The sequence below is a fragment of the Myxocyprinus asiaticus genome, chromosome 25 (assembly GCF_019703515.2).
Source record: "Myxocyprinus asiaticus isolate MX2 ecotype Aquarium Trade chromosome 25, UBuf_Myxa_2, whole genome shotgun sequence".
Classification (NCBI taxonomy): Eukaryota; Metazoa; Chordata; class Actinopteri; order Cypriniformes; family Catostomidae; genus Myxocyprinus; species Myxocyprinus asiaticus.
This window is the reverse complement of record NC_059368.1, coordinates 1,806,341-1,820,552: the sequence shown is the minus strand read 5'-3', so window position 1 is coordinate 1,820,552 and position 14,212 is coordinate 1,806,341. Positions and strand designations below refer to the sequence as shown.

The window sequence follows — 14,212 nt, the reverse complement described above, 5'->3', positions numbered from 1 at the left end:
TGTGAAGGACATGCTGGTTTTCTAGTTCTTTATCTGCCATGGGTGTTCACGCTGTAATTCAGGTCAGTCCTTGGCACTGCCCACCTTTCAAACACTCATCCCCAAAGAGAGAGCGTCCTACTTTCTCTCCCTTCATGCAATCGCTCATTCCATGCCCTCCAACTTCGATTCATCTCACAGGAGGCATTGTTTGCGTTAATATCCCACATCATAGTTCTTGTGCTTTTCTGAAATGGACTGAGAAGCAAAGATAGCACCATATGGAGGAACTGCAGCTGGATGCCAAACGCCTCAAACGCTGCAACCTGTGCTCACAACGGACTTCCACAAATGTGTGAAGCACTTGTTCTTGAGATTACTGTTAATTAAAAACTAAACATTACAGAAAACACATCTGTCAAAATAAACTGCTCCAATCCTGTGGGGATCTTCAGTGCTCTGTTAGGTGATGGATTACAGCCCAGTAGTTGAACAGAATGTCCGAGCTGTTTTCTTACATACAAGCCATTTATTTGTATAGCACTTTTCACAACAGACATCGTTTCAAAGCATCTTTACAGGAAATTATGCTATAACAGAAAAAAGAAAAGACATTTAAAATAAAAAAATTTATGTTTTTTTATTATTTTTGAAAAAACTTTATAAGCATGTAATTCTGGTTCTGTTTGGTCTAGGTATGTCCCGATAACATTTTTTGAGAACGAGTATACTTCCTTTTCGGTACTCACCAATACCTGATTTTCTGAATTCCATATCAACAGTTTATTTCAATTTTATCATCAAAAAGGTATCCAAATAAATGAATTCATTAAAGCTTTAATCAAATGAAAATAGAACAATTAATTATTGTTGCTAATAAAATACTATTGATTTATTAGTAGTAGTAGTAGTAGTAGGAGTAGTATAGTGAATACTACATTTCAGTAGTAATATACTTCCCTTTGAAGCTCTTTCTGTGTGTTTTTGACGGTAGCTTCCCGAAATGCAGGTCACTACGTGATCCCATGTGATTATTAAACCGCAAAAAGCTGCTGTTTAATTAAATAAATATGTAGTCTGTATGTGCAACATGCTACAAAGTGAATTAGCGCTCTGCTCTCTGTCATCTGCTACAAACAGTGTGCAATGCTCATGATGGTGTTTTCGGTGTATTAAAGAGCTCTTAAAGCAGCTGCTGTCAGCACAACACCGGCTCCACACATTCACAAGCGCTCACATTTGAAGTGTGCAGCATATGCAAACTATATAATGTATCTCATTAAATCGCAGCCTTTGCTGCTTAATAATCACAATCGGACATAATGTGATTTTAGGTTGTGCGCTGAATGTTTACGCAAGAACATTAGTTCAAAAGATGGTATAGTTTTTTTGTTTTTGTTTTTTGTTTTTTTGCATTGCAGAATTTTTACGAGAACAAGTACATGAGCGCATATCAGACACATTTCCGGTATTGGGACATCCCTAGTTTGCTCTCTCACAATGCAAAATGTCTTATTTCTTTCCATTAGATGGCAGCAAATACAAGGAAAAATACAAGGGACTTTTATTTATACTTATTGCCCCACCGGTGGATCCGTAAAGTTTGAGGTTTTGAAGTATCATGAAAGTAGTCAGTATGACTCCAGAACTGTATCCCAGTCATCTGAAGATTTATAATATGTTTTTCTCTGAAAATCTTGCTTGACAGTTGTTGTCGTCACTTACTGCGTGAAAAAGAGCAGCTTGGACATGCTGCTTTAAGTTAAAAAAAAAAATTCTGCAGAAGAAAGAGGATTTTGAAAGAAGTGAGGGTGAAATATCCCTTTAATTTTTTTTAAAGTGGCAGTTCTGTGCCACTATTGTCAGCAAAAATAATGATTGTTTTCAAACAGGTTTCCCAGGAAGGAATCGGTCGGAAAGGGACTAAAAGCCATTAAAAAGCTCTTGATGGTGTATAAGGTTTTCAGAATTTAAATGTCTCTTTAATTATCAGATATAACTGTAGGGTGAAAATAGATGCTTCCCACAGAAAGGAAGTGGTTAATACATGCGTTTTTTCCACATGCGTTACATCTCATGTACAGTCGAGCTCTCAATCCTTTCAAAGTTTATTCTTTAGCCCATAAGCTTGTACATACTTGTTTGCCGCATGCGTACTATGACTGCTTTGTGATACTCTTTAGTACATTTGAATCACATGCACTGCATGAGACATGCGTAGAACGTTCTTTAGGAACTTTCCCAAACCCTTGCATTTTTCCAATACGTTCTAGCGCTGCACCATCCCCATCAAAATAAATGGCTTTGAAGCGCTCTTTGATTCAGAGAACGCTATAGTGTGTAGGTGCCCTAAAGAAAAGTTGCATCTTTAACATTTGTGCAACCTTCAGGACATTTGTATCTTTTCATTTTTGTTTTTTTCGATCATTTTGGCAGTGTTGATGCCAACGGCATACATTTTGCCAAAGGTGTGTATTTTGGGGGTAATTTTGATATTTGAACCTCAGTTCCTATAATACATCTATAATACACTGTGTACACAAAATAGTTACACTCAGGATCTTCAGGACAAAAATGTCCCCATTGAAACCCATTAAAACAATATTTGACCCTGTGCCATTAAAGCATAAAATCATGAATTATATGATATTATGCTTTCATTCCAAGGCCCTGGCTTTTTTCCACCAGGTGGCGCCATTTTTCTCATGTTTAGCCTATGGAGCAAATACAAGCTTTTCCCCTATTCTCTGTTTGCTGTATTATAGAGCACTGCAGGACAATTGAATAAATGATGCAGCTAAAATTGTGTGTGTGTGTTGGTATGGATGTCAGAGTGTGTTTTATATGTGTGTATTGAGAAATGTGTGTGTGTGTGTGTAAAACAACAGTGGCATTATGTAAACAAACTGGTATTTAAAGGGTAAAATCCTGACAATGAATGAATATTTTGTAGTTATGATCAGCACTGATATTGGTTAAAAAATATAAGTCAGTGAAAGTGGAAAATAATAATAATATATAATATTTTTATGGAAATTTTTTGACGTGGACATTTTTGTCCTCTAAGGTCCTGAGTGTGAGGGTTTTTTTTTTTTTTAATCTGACACTGCACAAAAAATAATAATGCATCAAAATCAGTGTTGTTGCTAATCATTGACATATCCCAGACTGTGATAATCCCCCCCCCCCAAAAAAAAAATTCCCCTTAGCATTTAGTATATGGAAAATAATTTATTTTTTGTTTTTTTCATAAAAAACAACAGTGGCATTATGTAAACAAACTGGCATTTAAAGGGTTAAAATCCTGAAAATGAATGAATATTTGGTAGTTATGATCAGGACTGATGTTGGTTAAAACAATTAACTCATTGAAAGAGGAAAATAATATTAATATATAATAATATGGCAGTTTTTTGACGTGGACATTTTTGTCCTTGAAGGACCTCCCTCGAAGGATGATCCCATTTCTCTGGATCATCTTTAAGATGTTTCTACACTTTGATTGGAGTCCACTTGTGGCAAATTCAACTGATTGGACATGATTTGGAAAGGCACATACCTGTCTATATAAGGTCTTACAGCTGAAAATGCATATCAGAGCAAAAACCAAGGACCTTCAGACCTTTTATTGATGCACAAGGGTTAAATTAATTTTGTTAAAAGCACCTCCACTACAGCCATATACATTCAGACAGACGTATTTAGCCATTTCGTCATGTCTCACTATGTTTTCTGACCTTATGCCATGAACGTGTCAACTGTCATTCTACTCGTTTGACATGGTACCATCACGTAAATGCCATAGTTTATAAATATGGTAGTCAATACCTTTGTATTTCCATCTGATACTATGGTACCACCACAGTTCTGTTTTATAAGGACTTTCAGTCTATATTATTTGAACTCCACATCAAAAGTGCTCGCAGAGAACGTCTTGTTTGGCCTATCCCTGGCACGCACGTTATGATCCTTCAACCGAATTGTTTGATAAGACGGAAGCCTAACACTGCGCCAAGAAGATGCTAACGCTTCACTCCAGTGAGTCATGTGAATGCAGCTTATCACAGGTCCGTAATGGACTTGTTTTGTACAAAAATACGGTTAAGAGTTCCTCTCTCCATCACTTGATCATTGACATGGAGTGGGTTTGTGGTGTGTCTCAGTGTAATGACCCCTGCACACTTCCTACGAAACCGAAGATCAAACAGGTGTTACATCATTTAGATCAAAATCTGGCCAAAACGAAGGTGTTTTTGAGTTTGTTTCAAGAAAACTTCTTACCGGCCGCTAAACACCTTACTACGTCATCAGTGGACACACCGGCATGCAGACTTATTAGCGAACTGGTGCAAACTTACCTACATCTGTACGATGATTCGCACAGATACGTTTTCCAAGAACAAGCTATGCGATTTGTGTTTTTGTTTAATTATTCTATTTGTCAAAAGGAATCAAATTGACTCAAATACTCTTTAAGTGCCCATTGACTCTTGTTTCATATGCTGCTTCATTCATGTGCCGTCTGCAGCGAAAGATATTCACACATCTGCCCATAGTGAGATATGTCTGTATTCTACCTATTAACACTCTTTTATTTACCCGTATTTGCAGTAGTATTAGTGTCATTATAAACTGCACAAACACAGTGTAATAGGCACATATTATGGCCTTGTATAGCATGTAAGCACATTAGCGCTATGAATTCAAAAGGTAAACATTACAAATTACACATTATCTGCTACTGTATTTATTACTTCAAATCATCACCGAGTAGTTAATTGCAAGCATTAACGGTTTAATTTCGATAGCTCTAGTTATAATGCTTTCTCCTATTCCAGCTTAATATGTAGATATAAATACATTTTCTCGAAAACTGCAAACACTTTCTGTGGCACTATTACACATCCTCTGTTTGTTTTGAGTGACCCGTCCAGCTCGACACAACAACGTTGATTCAACTAGTTTCATGAGTTGGGGATGGTACCATCTGTTTGTTCGATCAACAACAGAAGGATTTTAAGGATTGTATTCAGAAAGCTGTTTGAAAACAATGTTTATTTTCGCAGTTCAGTTTGGTGGCGCAGTAATAAACAAATATACAACTTTACTACAGTGAGCCTTTAAAGGGTTAAATGTGGCTTTCCCTCAAAACTTTGCAGTGTGTACATAGACAATTCTTCTGATTATATATAAATGCACTTAATTCTGAATTCTCAGAACGCTTTTGGCATCGGTCGACCTCAAATGCTTCTGAGTCCATGCATATGCAGGAGTCATATGCTCTGCAGCACATAATGAATTCAATAGCAAGAGACAAATATAGCAGAGAAATGAGTCTTGATCCCTCTTTTTGCATTTTCTTACTCTTTCGGTTTCTAGAAACTTTTCGTGACAGAGAGAGTCATGAATTGCATTAGCACTATCACATGCATGTTTATTTATTTTTTTCCACTGACTTCCTGAAAAGCTTGAGAGACCACATGCAAAGACGGAGGATTGCATGGTTTGCAGCAAGTCTGTATGAAATGGTACGTGTTGACAGAACAGAAAACATGCATGCATCACACATGCACAGCGAATAACTTGTGAATGCTTGTTAGTGTCTTTGAAGTGAGTTCACTTGCATTAACTTGAATGGTTTTGATGTTTTTCCACCTGGCAGGAAAGGACTAATTAATTGCATATGCCCAGTGCCAGAAACATACTATATTTAGGTATGCAAACACAGACAACAAATGCTTGGCCAGTGCATTGCAAGCGCACAGTCCCATTGGACATACTTGGCGGTAATAAACGTCAATACTCAAGGGGGCAATAGAGTTTCCTTCAAATGTTTTTGCTGTTAAACCAGATGTGTTGTTCATTCAGGTAGCTGCTCTAAACATGTCAACAATTTAGCTAACTTGAACTAATTTCTTAAAAAGAGAAAAACTAACAATAGTAGATGACATTAGCGTGGCTGCTAGGCTTTTCTGTTCAAGAATGTGAATTTAATGTATAGATTCAACCGTTTCTCAGTCAGAGAGAAAAATACCTGACACGTCTTCACATGACAAGCTTAAATATGTGCATGAGATTTGAGAGCTGCAGCAGAGGAGAAGAATTTCTCAGTGAATAATTTAGGTGTAAATTTGATCTGTTTCTCACAAAAAGCTAGCGTATGACTTCAGAAGACTTGAAATATAGCGCATGAGTAATATGGACTAATTCTATAATATTTTTTGTGCTTTTTGGAGCTTGAGAATACACAGGAGACACTGATAACAATATGTTTTCATTGTATGGAAAAGAGCAGCTTCAACTGATTACTAAACATCTCCTTTTGTGTTCTACAGAATAAAGAAAGTCATACGGTATTGGATCAACATGAGGATGAGTAAATGTTATTTTTGGATGAACTGCTTTAGATTGAATCTGCAGGATTATTCAGAATGAATTCATTCAGCACAGTGTTTCTTGTGTTTTCTCCGGTGTAACCTCACCTGTCTGTGGCCGAAGTCATTGAGGATGGTGGCGAGTTTCTTGGTGTTGCTGTGCAGTCTCTGGGCCGGTACTGCCGGGTTCGGGTCTCTCCAGTCCACAGAGAGCCGGTGGAGCCACATATGTGAGTCCTGAAGGTGAGCTGCTCTGATACTGGGATCAAAACAATGAACTTCACACCCCGAACCCGCTAAAACTCGCTCCAGATGATCATCCTCCAATCCCAACCTGTGGAGAGGAGGAGACAGATAGAAGAATTTAGAGGAAAATTGCATTGAATATATTGAATTTATGTTAAAGTTGTGATCTTACCCCATTGGTTTTTCACATTTTGTTATGTTGCAGCCAGGGCCGTAGCTAGTGGGATGAAAGGTGGTGACGATTCTAGGGGCCCAATGGTCCAGGGGGCCCCACAACAAATTCTAAACTTTGTTTTAATTGGAAAGGAGCCCAGAGCAATATAAATTCAGGGGGCCCAGATTACCTTGCTACGGCCCTGATTGCAGCCTTATGCTAAAATGCTTCAAATTATTTTTTCACATCAATCTACACTCCATACCCCATAATGACAAAGCAAAAAGTAGATTTTTGATAACTTTGCAAAGTTATTAAAAAGAAAAAACTGAAATATCACATTGGCATAAGTATTCAGACTCTTTGCTATGACACTTGAAATGTAGCTCAGGTACATCCCATTTCACTGAATCATCTTTGAGATGTTTCTACACTTTGATTGGAATCCACCTGTGGCAAATTCAATTGATTTGACATGATTTGGAAAGGCACGCACCTGTCTATACAGCTGAAAATGCATATCAGAGCAAAAACCAAGCCATGAGGTCAAAGGAACTGCCTGCTGAGCTCAGAGACAGGATTGTGTCGCGGCACAGATCTGGGGAAGGTTACAAAAAAATTTCGGCTACATTGAACATTCCCAAAAGCACAGTGGCCTCCATTATTCTTAAATGGAACAAGTTTGGAACAACCAGGACTCTTCCTAGAGCTGAGCAATCGGGGGAGAAGGGCCTTGGTAAGAGAGGTGACCATGAACCCGATGGTCACTCTGGTTCTCCAGAGATCATATGTGGAGATGGGAGAAACTTGCAGAAGGACAACCATCACTGCAACTCTCCACCGATCTGGGCTTTATGGCAGAGTGGTCAGACAGAAGCCTCTCCTCAGTGCAAGACACATAAAAAATAACCTAAAGGACTCTCAGACTGTGAGAAACAAGATTCTCTGGTCTGATGAAATGAAGATTGAACTGTTTGGCCTCAATTCCAAGCGTCATGTCTGGAGGAAACCAGGCACCGCTCATCACCTGCTCAATACCATCCCAGTGGTGAAGCATGGTGTTGGTAGCATCATGCTGTGGGGGTGTTTTTCAACAGCAGGGACTGGGGGACTGGTCAGGGTTGAAGGAAAGCTGAAAGCAGCAAAATACAGAGATATCTTTAATGAAAACCTGGTCCAGAGTGCTCAGGACCTCAGACTGGGCCGAAGGTTCACATTTCAACAGGACAATGACCCTAAGCACAACTCTGTGAATGTTCTTGAGTGGCCCAGCGAGAGCCCGGACTTGAACCCAATCGAACATCTCTGGAGAGACCTGAAAATGGCTGTCCACTGACGGTCCCCATTCAACCTGACAGAGCTTGAGAGGATCTGCAGAGAAGAATGGCAGAAAATCCCCAAATCCAGGTGTGCAAAGCTTGCCGCATCATACCCAAAATGACTTGAGGCTGTAATCGCTGCCAAAGGTGCTTCAACTAAGTACTGAGTTAAGGGTCTGAATACTTTTTGAATGAGAAAAAGACTGAAAAATTTTAAAAGTTTGGCATCAAGAAGCTACACACATTCGATGTGCAAGTATCCCGTAAACACGTCCAGGTCACATTTCACCAGGTCTGTGTGTGGGTGCCTCGTGCTGACCCCCACAAGATGCCGCCCTGGGCAACTGCCCATGTCGCCCATGCCTAAATCCGCCACTGCCTGGATAACTTTAAATGCAAACCTCAGTATGTGCTTGAAACTGACTGACGACTCTTAGTTAGCATGTTCTTTAACACTGTAATTGCATGTATCACATGTCAGTTCCAACGCACTGCTGCTGCTGTGGCCCAAATATGGCAAACATACAGTCATTTATCACATTAACGGTCACTGAACTTGTAATGTTGACATGAGTAGCCTTGAGTAATGTGGCTCGAATGTTTGTTTCTGTTGTGTAATACTATAAGATCTACTCGAGATGCCCAGTTCCCAATGCGCTCTAAGTCCTCATGGTGGCATTGTGACTCGCTTCAATCCGGGTGGCGGAGGACGAATCTCAGTTGTCTCCAAGTCTGAGAACGTCAATCCACGCATCTTATCACGTGGCTTGTTGAGCGCGTTACCGCGGACATAGCGCATGTGGAGGCTTCACACTATTCTCCACGGCATCCACGCACAACTCACCACGCGCCCCACCGAGAGTGAGAACCACATTATAGCGACCACGAGGAGGTTACCCCATGTGACTCTACCCTCCCTAGCAACCGGGCCAATTTGGTTGCTTAGGAGACCTGGCTGGAGTCACTCAGCACGCCCTGGATTCGAACCTGCAACTCCAGGGGTGGTAGTCAGTGTCAATACTCGCTGAGTTACCCAGGCCTCCAGATGAAGCCTACTTTACGCAAAAAAAAAATTTAAAAAACGACGTTTTATGCATTTTACATTTCATACCAAAATTCCATCAAATTAAATAGTTTTCTTTAACCAAATAAAATAATAAAAAAACTAAACCTATTAAGATTTGTAAATGTAATTTTGTAAAAAAAAAAAAATTACACAATGAAATTTGATGGAATTTTGCTATGAAATTCTTAAATCTTAAAAATAGGCTAAAATACTTTTTGAATGTAAAACCATTAATATTTTTTGCATTGTGAGCATATTCATGATAATTAAGCAAATTCCACCCAATTCTATTTATTGGAATGCAAAGAAAACACTGGCTTACACTTTACAATGAGGTTCTCTTTGTTTAACATTTTAGGCATGAACTAACAATTAACAATATTGTTAACAGCATTTATTATTAGCATTTATTAATATATAAAAAAAAAATAAAAACTATTTATTGTTAGTTCATAATTCATTAAGTAGTATTAATGAATGCAGCTTTTAAATAAAATTAAAAAATGTATTAGTATACTGTATGTTGACATTAATATTAACCGAGTGCAATTTATGTAATAAAAAGAAAAATCATTGTGTCCAAACAGGAGAACTGTTTAATTATCATGAAAATAAAGCCACAATGCAAAACATCTTAATGGTCTTAAAAACAGGCTTCATTTTCTCTGTGCAGAAGATAATCTTTCAGATGCTGCATTCATTCACAGATGATTTTTTATTTCTGGGCAGTAAATAAAGTAGTTGTATGTGTTTGGAACTGTTCTGTTTAACACTTGTTGTGTAAGGTAATTGTGGTAATAATTTGAGTTAATTCTGACAGGATTGAAAGGCAACAGATAAAGATAGAGGCAAACATCTTGTGGTAAAGTAGATGAATTAATCTATGTAAATGAAGTTTTACTTTATTATGAGGTGAGAGAGATTACTATTTTAACAGCTGTTTATTTTTACCTGCAGGGCAAGAATCTTGCAGAAACCATCAAATATTCGCAGTGTAGACTGCTTTGTTGATAATAATGCGAGTGATCTTGTTTCCACAGTGCTCATTTGCATTGTAGACAGAGTTATTACACACACACACACACACACACACACACACAGGATGTTAATGATGACTAAAACTTGCTGATTCAGGCAGTGAAGCACAGGAAAGCTTGGGGACATAACTTATGGCACATATCCTGGCACGACCTTCATTCCGAGATACATTATATAAGAACGCATGTATATGCAAACGTGCTACATCACAGAGGATTTGCTCAAACCTCTAACAGTAAGTATTAAATGTTCAGTGTGTGTCGTCCTGCAGTGTTTGTGCTCCAGACATGGATGATACCTCAAATCATGCGTGTTGTTGAGGAGAGGTGTGCTGTTACTTTACTAATAGATCACACTTACCATTTACACCTGAAAACACAGTATACAGTTGAAGTCAGAAGTTTACATACACTTAGGTTGAAGTCATTAAAACTCATTTTTTTTAACCACTCCACAAATTTAATATTAGCAAACTATAGTTTTGGCAAGTCGCTTAGGACATCTACTTTGTGCATGACACGAGTATTTTTTCCAGTAATTGTTAACAGACAGATTGTTTCACTTTTAATTGACTATATCACAATTCCAGTGGGTCAGAAGTTTACATACACTAAGTTAACTGTGCCTTTAAGTAGCTTGGAAAATTCCAGAAAATTATGTCAATTCTTTACACAATTAGCCAATTAGCTTCTGATAGGAAGTGTACTGAATTGGAGGTGTACCTGTGGATGTATTTTAAGGCCTACCTTCAAACTCAGTGCCTCTTTGCTTGACATCATGGGAAAATCTAATAAAATCAGCCAAGACCTCAGAAAAAAAAAATTGTGGACCTCTACAAGTCTGGTTCATCCTTGGGAGCAATTTCCAAACGCCTGAAGGTACCACGTTCATCTGTACAAACAATAGTACACAAGTATAAACACCATGGGACCACACAGCCATCATACCGCTCAGGAAGAAGACGCATTCTGTCTTCTAGAGATGAACATAGTTTGGTGGGAAAAGTGCAAATCAATCCCAGAACAACAGCAAAGGACCTTGTGAAGGTGCTAGATGAAACAGGTAGACAAGTATCTATATCCACAGTAAAACGAGTCCTATATCAACATAACCTGAAAGGCTGCTCAGCAAGGAAGAAGCCGCTGCTCCAAAACCACCATAAAAAAGACAGACTACAGTTTGCAAGTGCACACTGGGACAAAGATCTTACTTTTTGGAGAAACGTCCTCTGGTCTGATGAAACAAAAATCAAACTGTTTGGCCATAATGACCATCGTCATGTTTGGAGGAAAAAGGGTGAGGCTTGCAAGCTGAAGAACACCATCCCAACCGTGAAGCATGGGGGTGGCAGCATCATGTTGTGGGGGTGCTTTGCTGCAGGAGGGACTGGTGCACTACACAAAATAGATGGCATCATGAGGAAGGAAAATTATGTGGATATATTGAAGCAACATCTCAGGACATCAGCCAGGAAGTTAAAGCTTGGTCGCAAATAGGTCTTCCAAATGGGCAATGACCCCAAGCATTCCTTCAAAGTTGTGGCAAAATGGCTTAAGGACAACAAAGTCAAGGTATTGGAGTGGCCATCACAAAGCCCTGACCTCAATCTGATAGACAATTTCTGGGCAGAACTGAAAAAACATGTGCGAGCAAGGAGGCCTACAAACCTGACTCAGTTACACCAGTTCTGTCTGGAGGAATGGGCCAAAATTTCCAGCAACTTATTGTGAGAAGCTTGTGGAAGGATACCCAAAACATTTAATCCAAGTTAAACAATTTAAAGGCAATGCTACCAAATACTAACAAAGTGTATGTAAACTTCTGACCCACTGGGAATGTGATGAAAGAAATAAAAGCTGAAATAAATCATTCTCTCTACTATTATTCTAACATTTCACATTCTTAAAATAAAGTAGTGATCCTAACTGACCTAAGACAGGGAATGTTTTCTACGATTAAATGTCAAGAATTGTGAAAAACTGAGTTTAAGTGTATTTGGCTAAGGTGTATTGTAAACTTCAACTCTATATCCCCCGCTATAGCAACCAACGAGGGCTGCATTTCCCAAAAGCATCGTAAGCCTAAGTAGATCGTAGAAACCATTGGTGCCAGTTGTCTCTACGATCACCTTAAGCTTGCAATGCTTTTGGGAAACACAGCCCAGAACACCCTAGCATGTTTTGAACAGGCATGTACCACTTTAACGAAAAGGTTCTATTTGGAACCTTTGTGTCATTTTGTGTATGTGTGTATGTTTGTAAGACAGAAATAGAGAGAGCATCAGACTCACCTGAGAGAATACACTCTGCAGTGTTTAGAAATGATGCGTTGTATCAGACTGAATCTGCCGTCCAAACACAGAACCCACGACCCATGATGCTCTCTGTCAAACACTGGCGGCCCAGACAAAGGGCTTTTACAAGACACCTACACAAACACATACAACAGAGTATGACCATTCACTTTTGTTGTATGGAAAGAAAATTCAATGAAAGTGAATGGTGACTGAGGCTAACATTCTGCCTATTCACACCAAGCCCGAATTTTTAGTGCGAGCATTCGTTGCGAACAAGCTTTTGAATAAGATCAATGGATTCCTATGTCGCTTTTCTCTGACGAATGGGGTCATTCCTGTGTTCCCAGGGTCCTATGTTCCCCAGATTTATAGGGTTAGGGGTTAGGGTTAATATTTATGAAATAAATATTATATGGATAGTATTTATGAAATATTTGAACTTAAAATGGGTCATATTTGACCCGAACACAATAGGAGGGTTATTGTGTGTGAACTGGGGAACATAGCACCCTGAGAACATAGATACGCTCCCCGACGAACCGTCCGTTTTTTTTTTTTTTACAGAGAGCAGTCTGATTTCTTTTTTCTTTGGACTGCAAAGAAAACTGATCGACCAATGAGAAGTGTTTTTAATCTAGTGATGGGAAGATCGGATCAGTTTACTGACTTGGATCTTTCAATCTCGTTTATCAAAATGAATGAATCTTTATTCAAGACATTTCGTTCATTTGTCACAGCCGCATAGGCTCTACAGGAAACAGAACTGAGTAGTTCACCTCCCGAATGGGTCATTCGGATCTGAGTCTTTCGTTCATCTGTCACGTGACCACTATACTATGTTCCGCATAGAAGACAAAACAATTCACACTTATTTAGCAGAGACGGGCCACTTCTATTTAAATGAATGGAAGAAACTGGAACACCCAACCAAGGAGCTCTAGCGCCCAACGGTCAACGGATGTAGAAAGGAAGTCCCGCCTTACAGTTAAAAGAGCCAATCAGCTTCTAGATACAGACACTGCCAGTCAATCAATTCGAGAACGCGCATGTGCATTAGCTATACAAGCCAGGAAAATTGCATTTTTAAGTGGAATCCGAGGTAAAGAAGCACGATTTATGATACCAGTATAGTCAGATTTTATTGCTGATTTAAAATATGCTCTTTTTTTTATCCCCTTTTCTCCCAATTTGGAATGCCCAATTCCCACTACTTAGTGGGTCCTTGTGGTGGCACGGTTACTCGCCTCAATCCGGGAGGCGGAGGACAAGTCACAGTTGCCTCCGCTTCTGAGACCGTCAATCCGCGCATCTTATCACGTGACTCGTTGTGCATGACACCACGGAGACCCACAGCATGTGGAGGCTCATGCTACTCTCCACGATCGACGCACAACTTACCACTCACCCCATTGAGAGCGAGAACCACTAATCGCGACCACGAGGAGGTTACCCCATGTGACTGTACCCTCCCTAGCAGCCGGGCCAATTTGGTTGCTTAGGAAACCTGGCTGGAGTCACTCAGCACGCCCCTGAATTCAAACTCACGACTCCAGGTGTGGTAGTCAGTGTCTTTACTCGCTGAGATACCCAGGCCCCCTCGCAAAACATTGTTATTAAACGTACACAGCCACACTTCTTCAGGTATAAATATCACTATTAGACCGAATGTAGCTATAAATAAAAAAACTATTCAATACAAACTGAATAGGAGTAATTCCACATCACTGGAAAACGCAATAA

General features: G+C 39.3%; 2 protein-coding genes across 3 annotated transcripts in view; both read right to left on the bottom strand.

Annotated features, from left to right (window-relative positions):
* The window catches only part of LOC127416310 (WD repeat-containing protein 20-like), a 143,030-nt gene that overhangs the window by 75,346 nt on the left and 53,472 nt on the right, over nt 1-14,212 (bottom strand). The gene's annotated exons all lie outside the window — the stretch shown is intronic.
* The window catches only part of LOC127416337 (probable methyltransferase-like protein 24), a 32,512-nt gene that overhangs the window by 6,278 nt on the left and 12,022 nt on the right, over nt 1-14,212 (bottom strand). Inside the window, exons 3-4 of the mRNA XM_051655644.1 lie at nt 12,467-12,603; nt 6,462-6,687 (exon numbers count right to left, since the gene is read on the bottom strand). Coding sequence (XP_051511604.1) covers nt 6,462-6,687; nt 12,467-12,603 — 363 coding nt within the window. The remainder of the gene's footprint in view (nt 1-6,461; nt 6,688-12,466; nt 12,604-14,212) is intronic.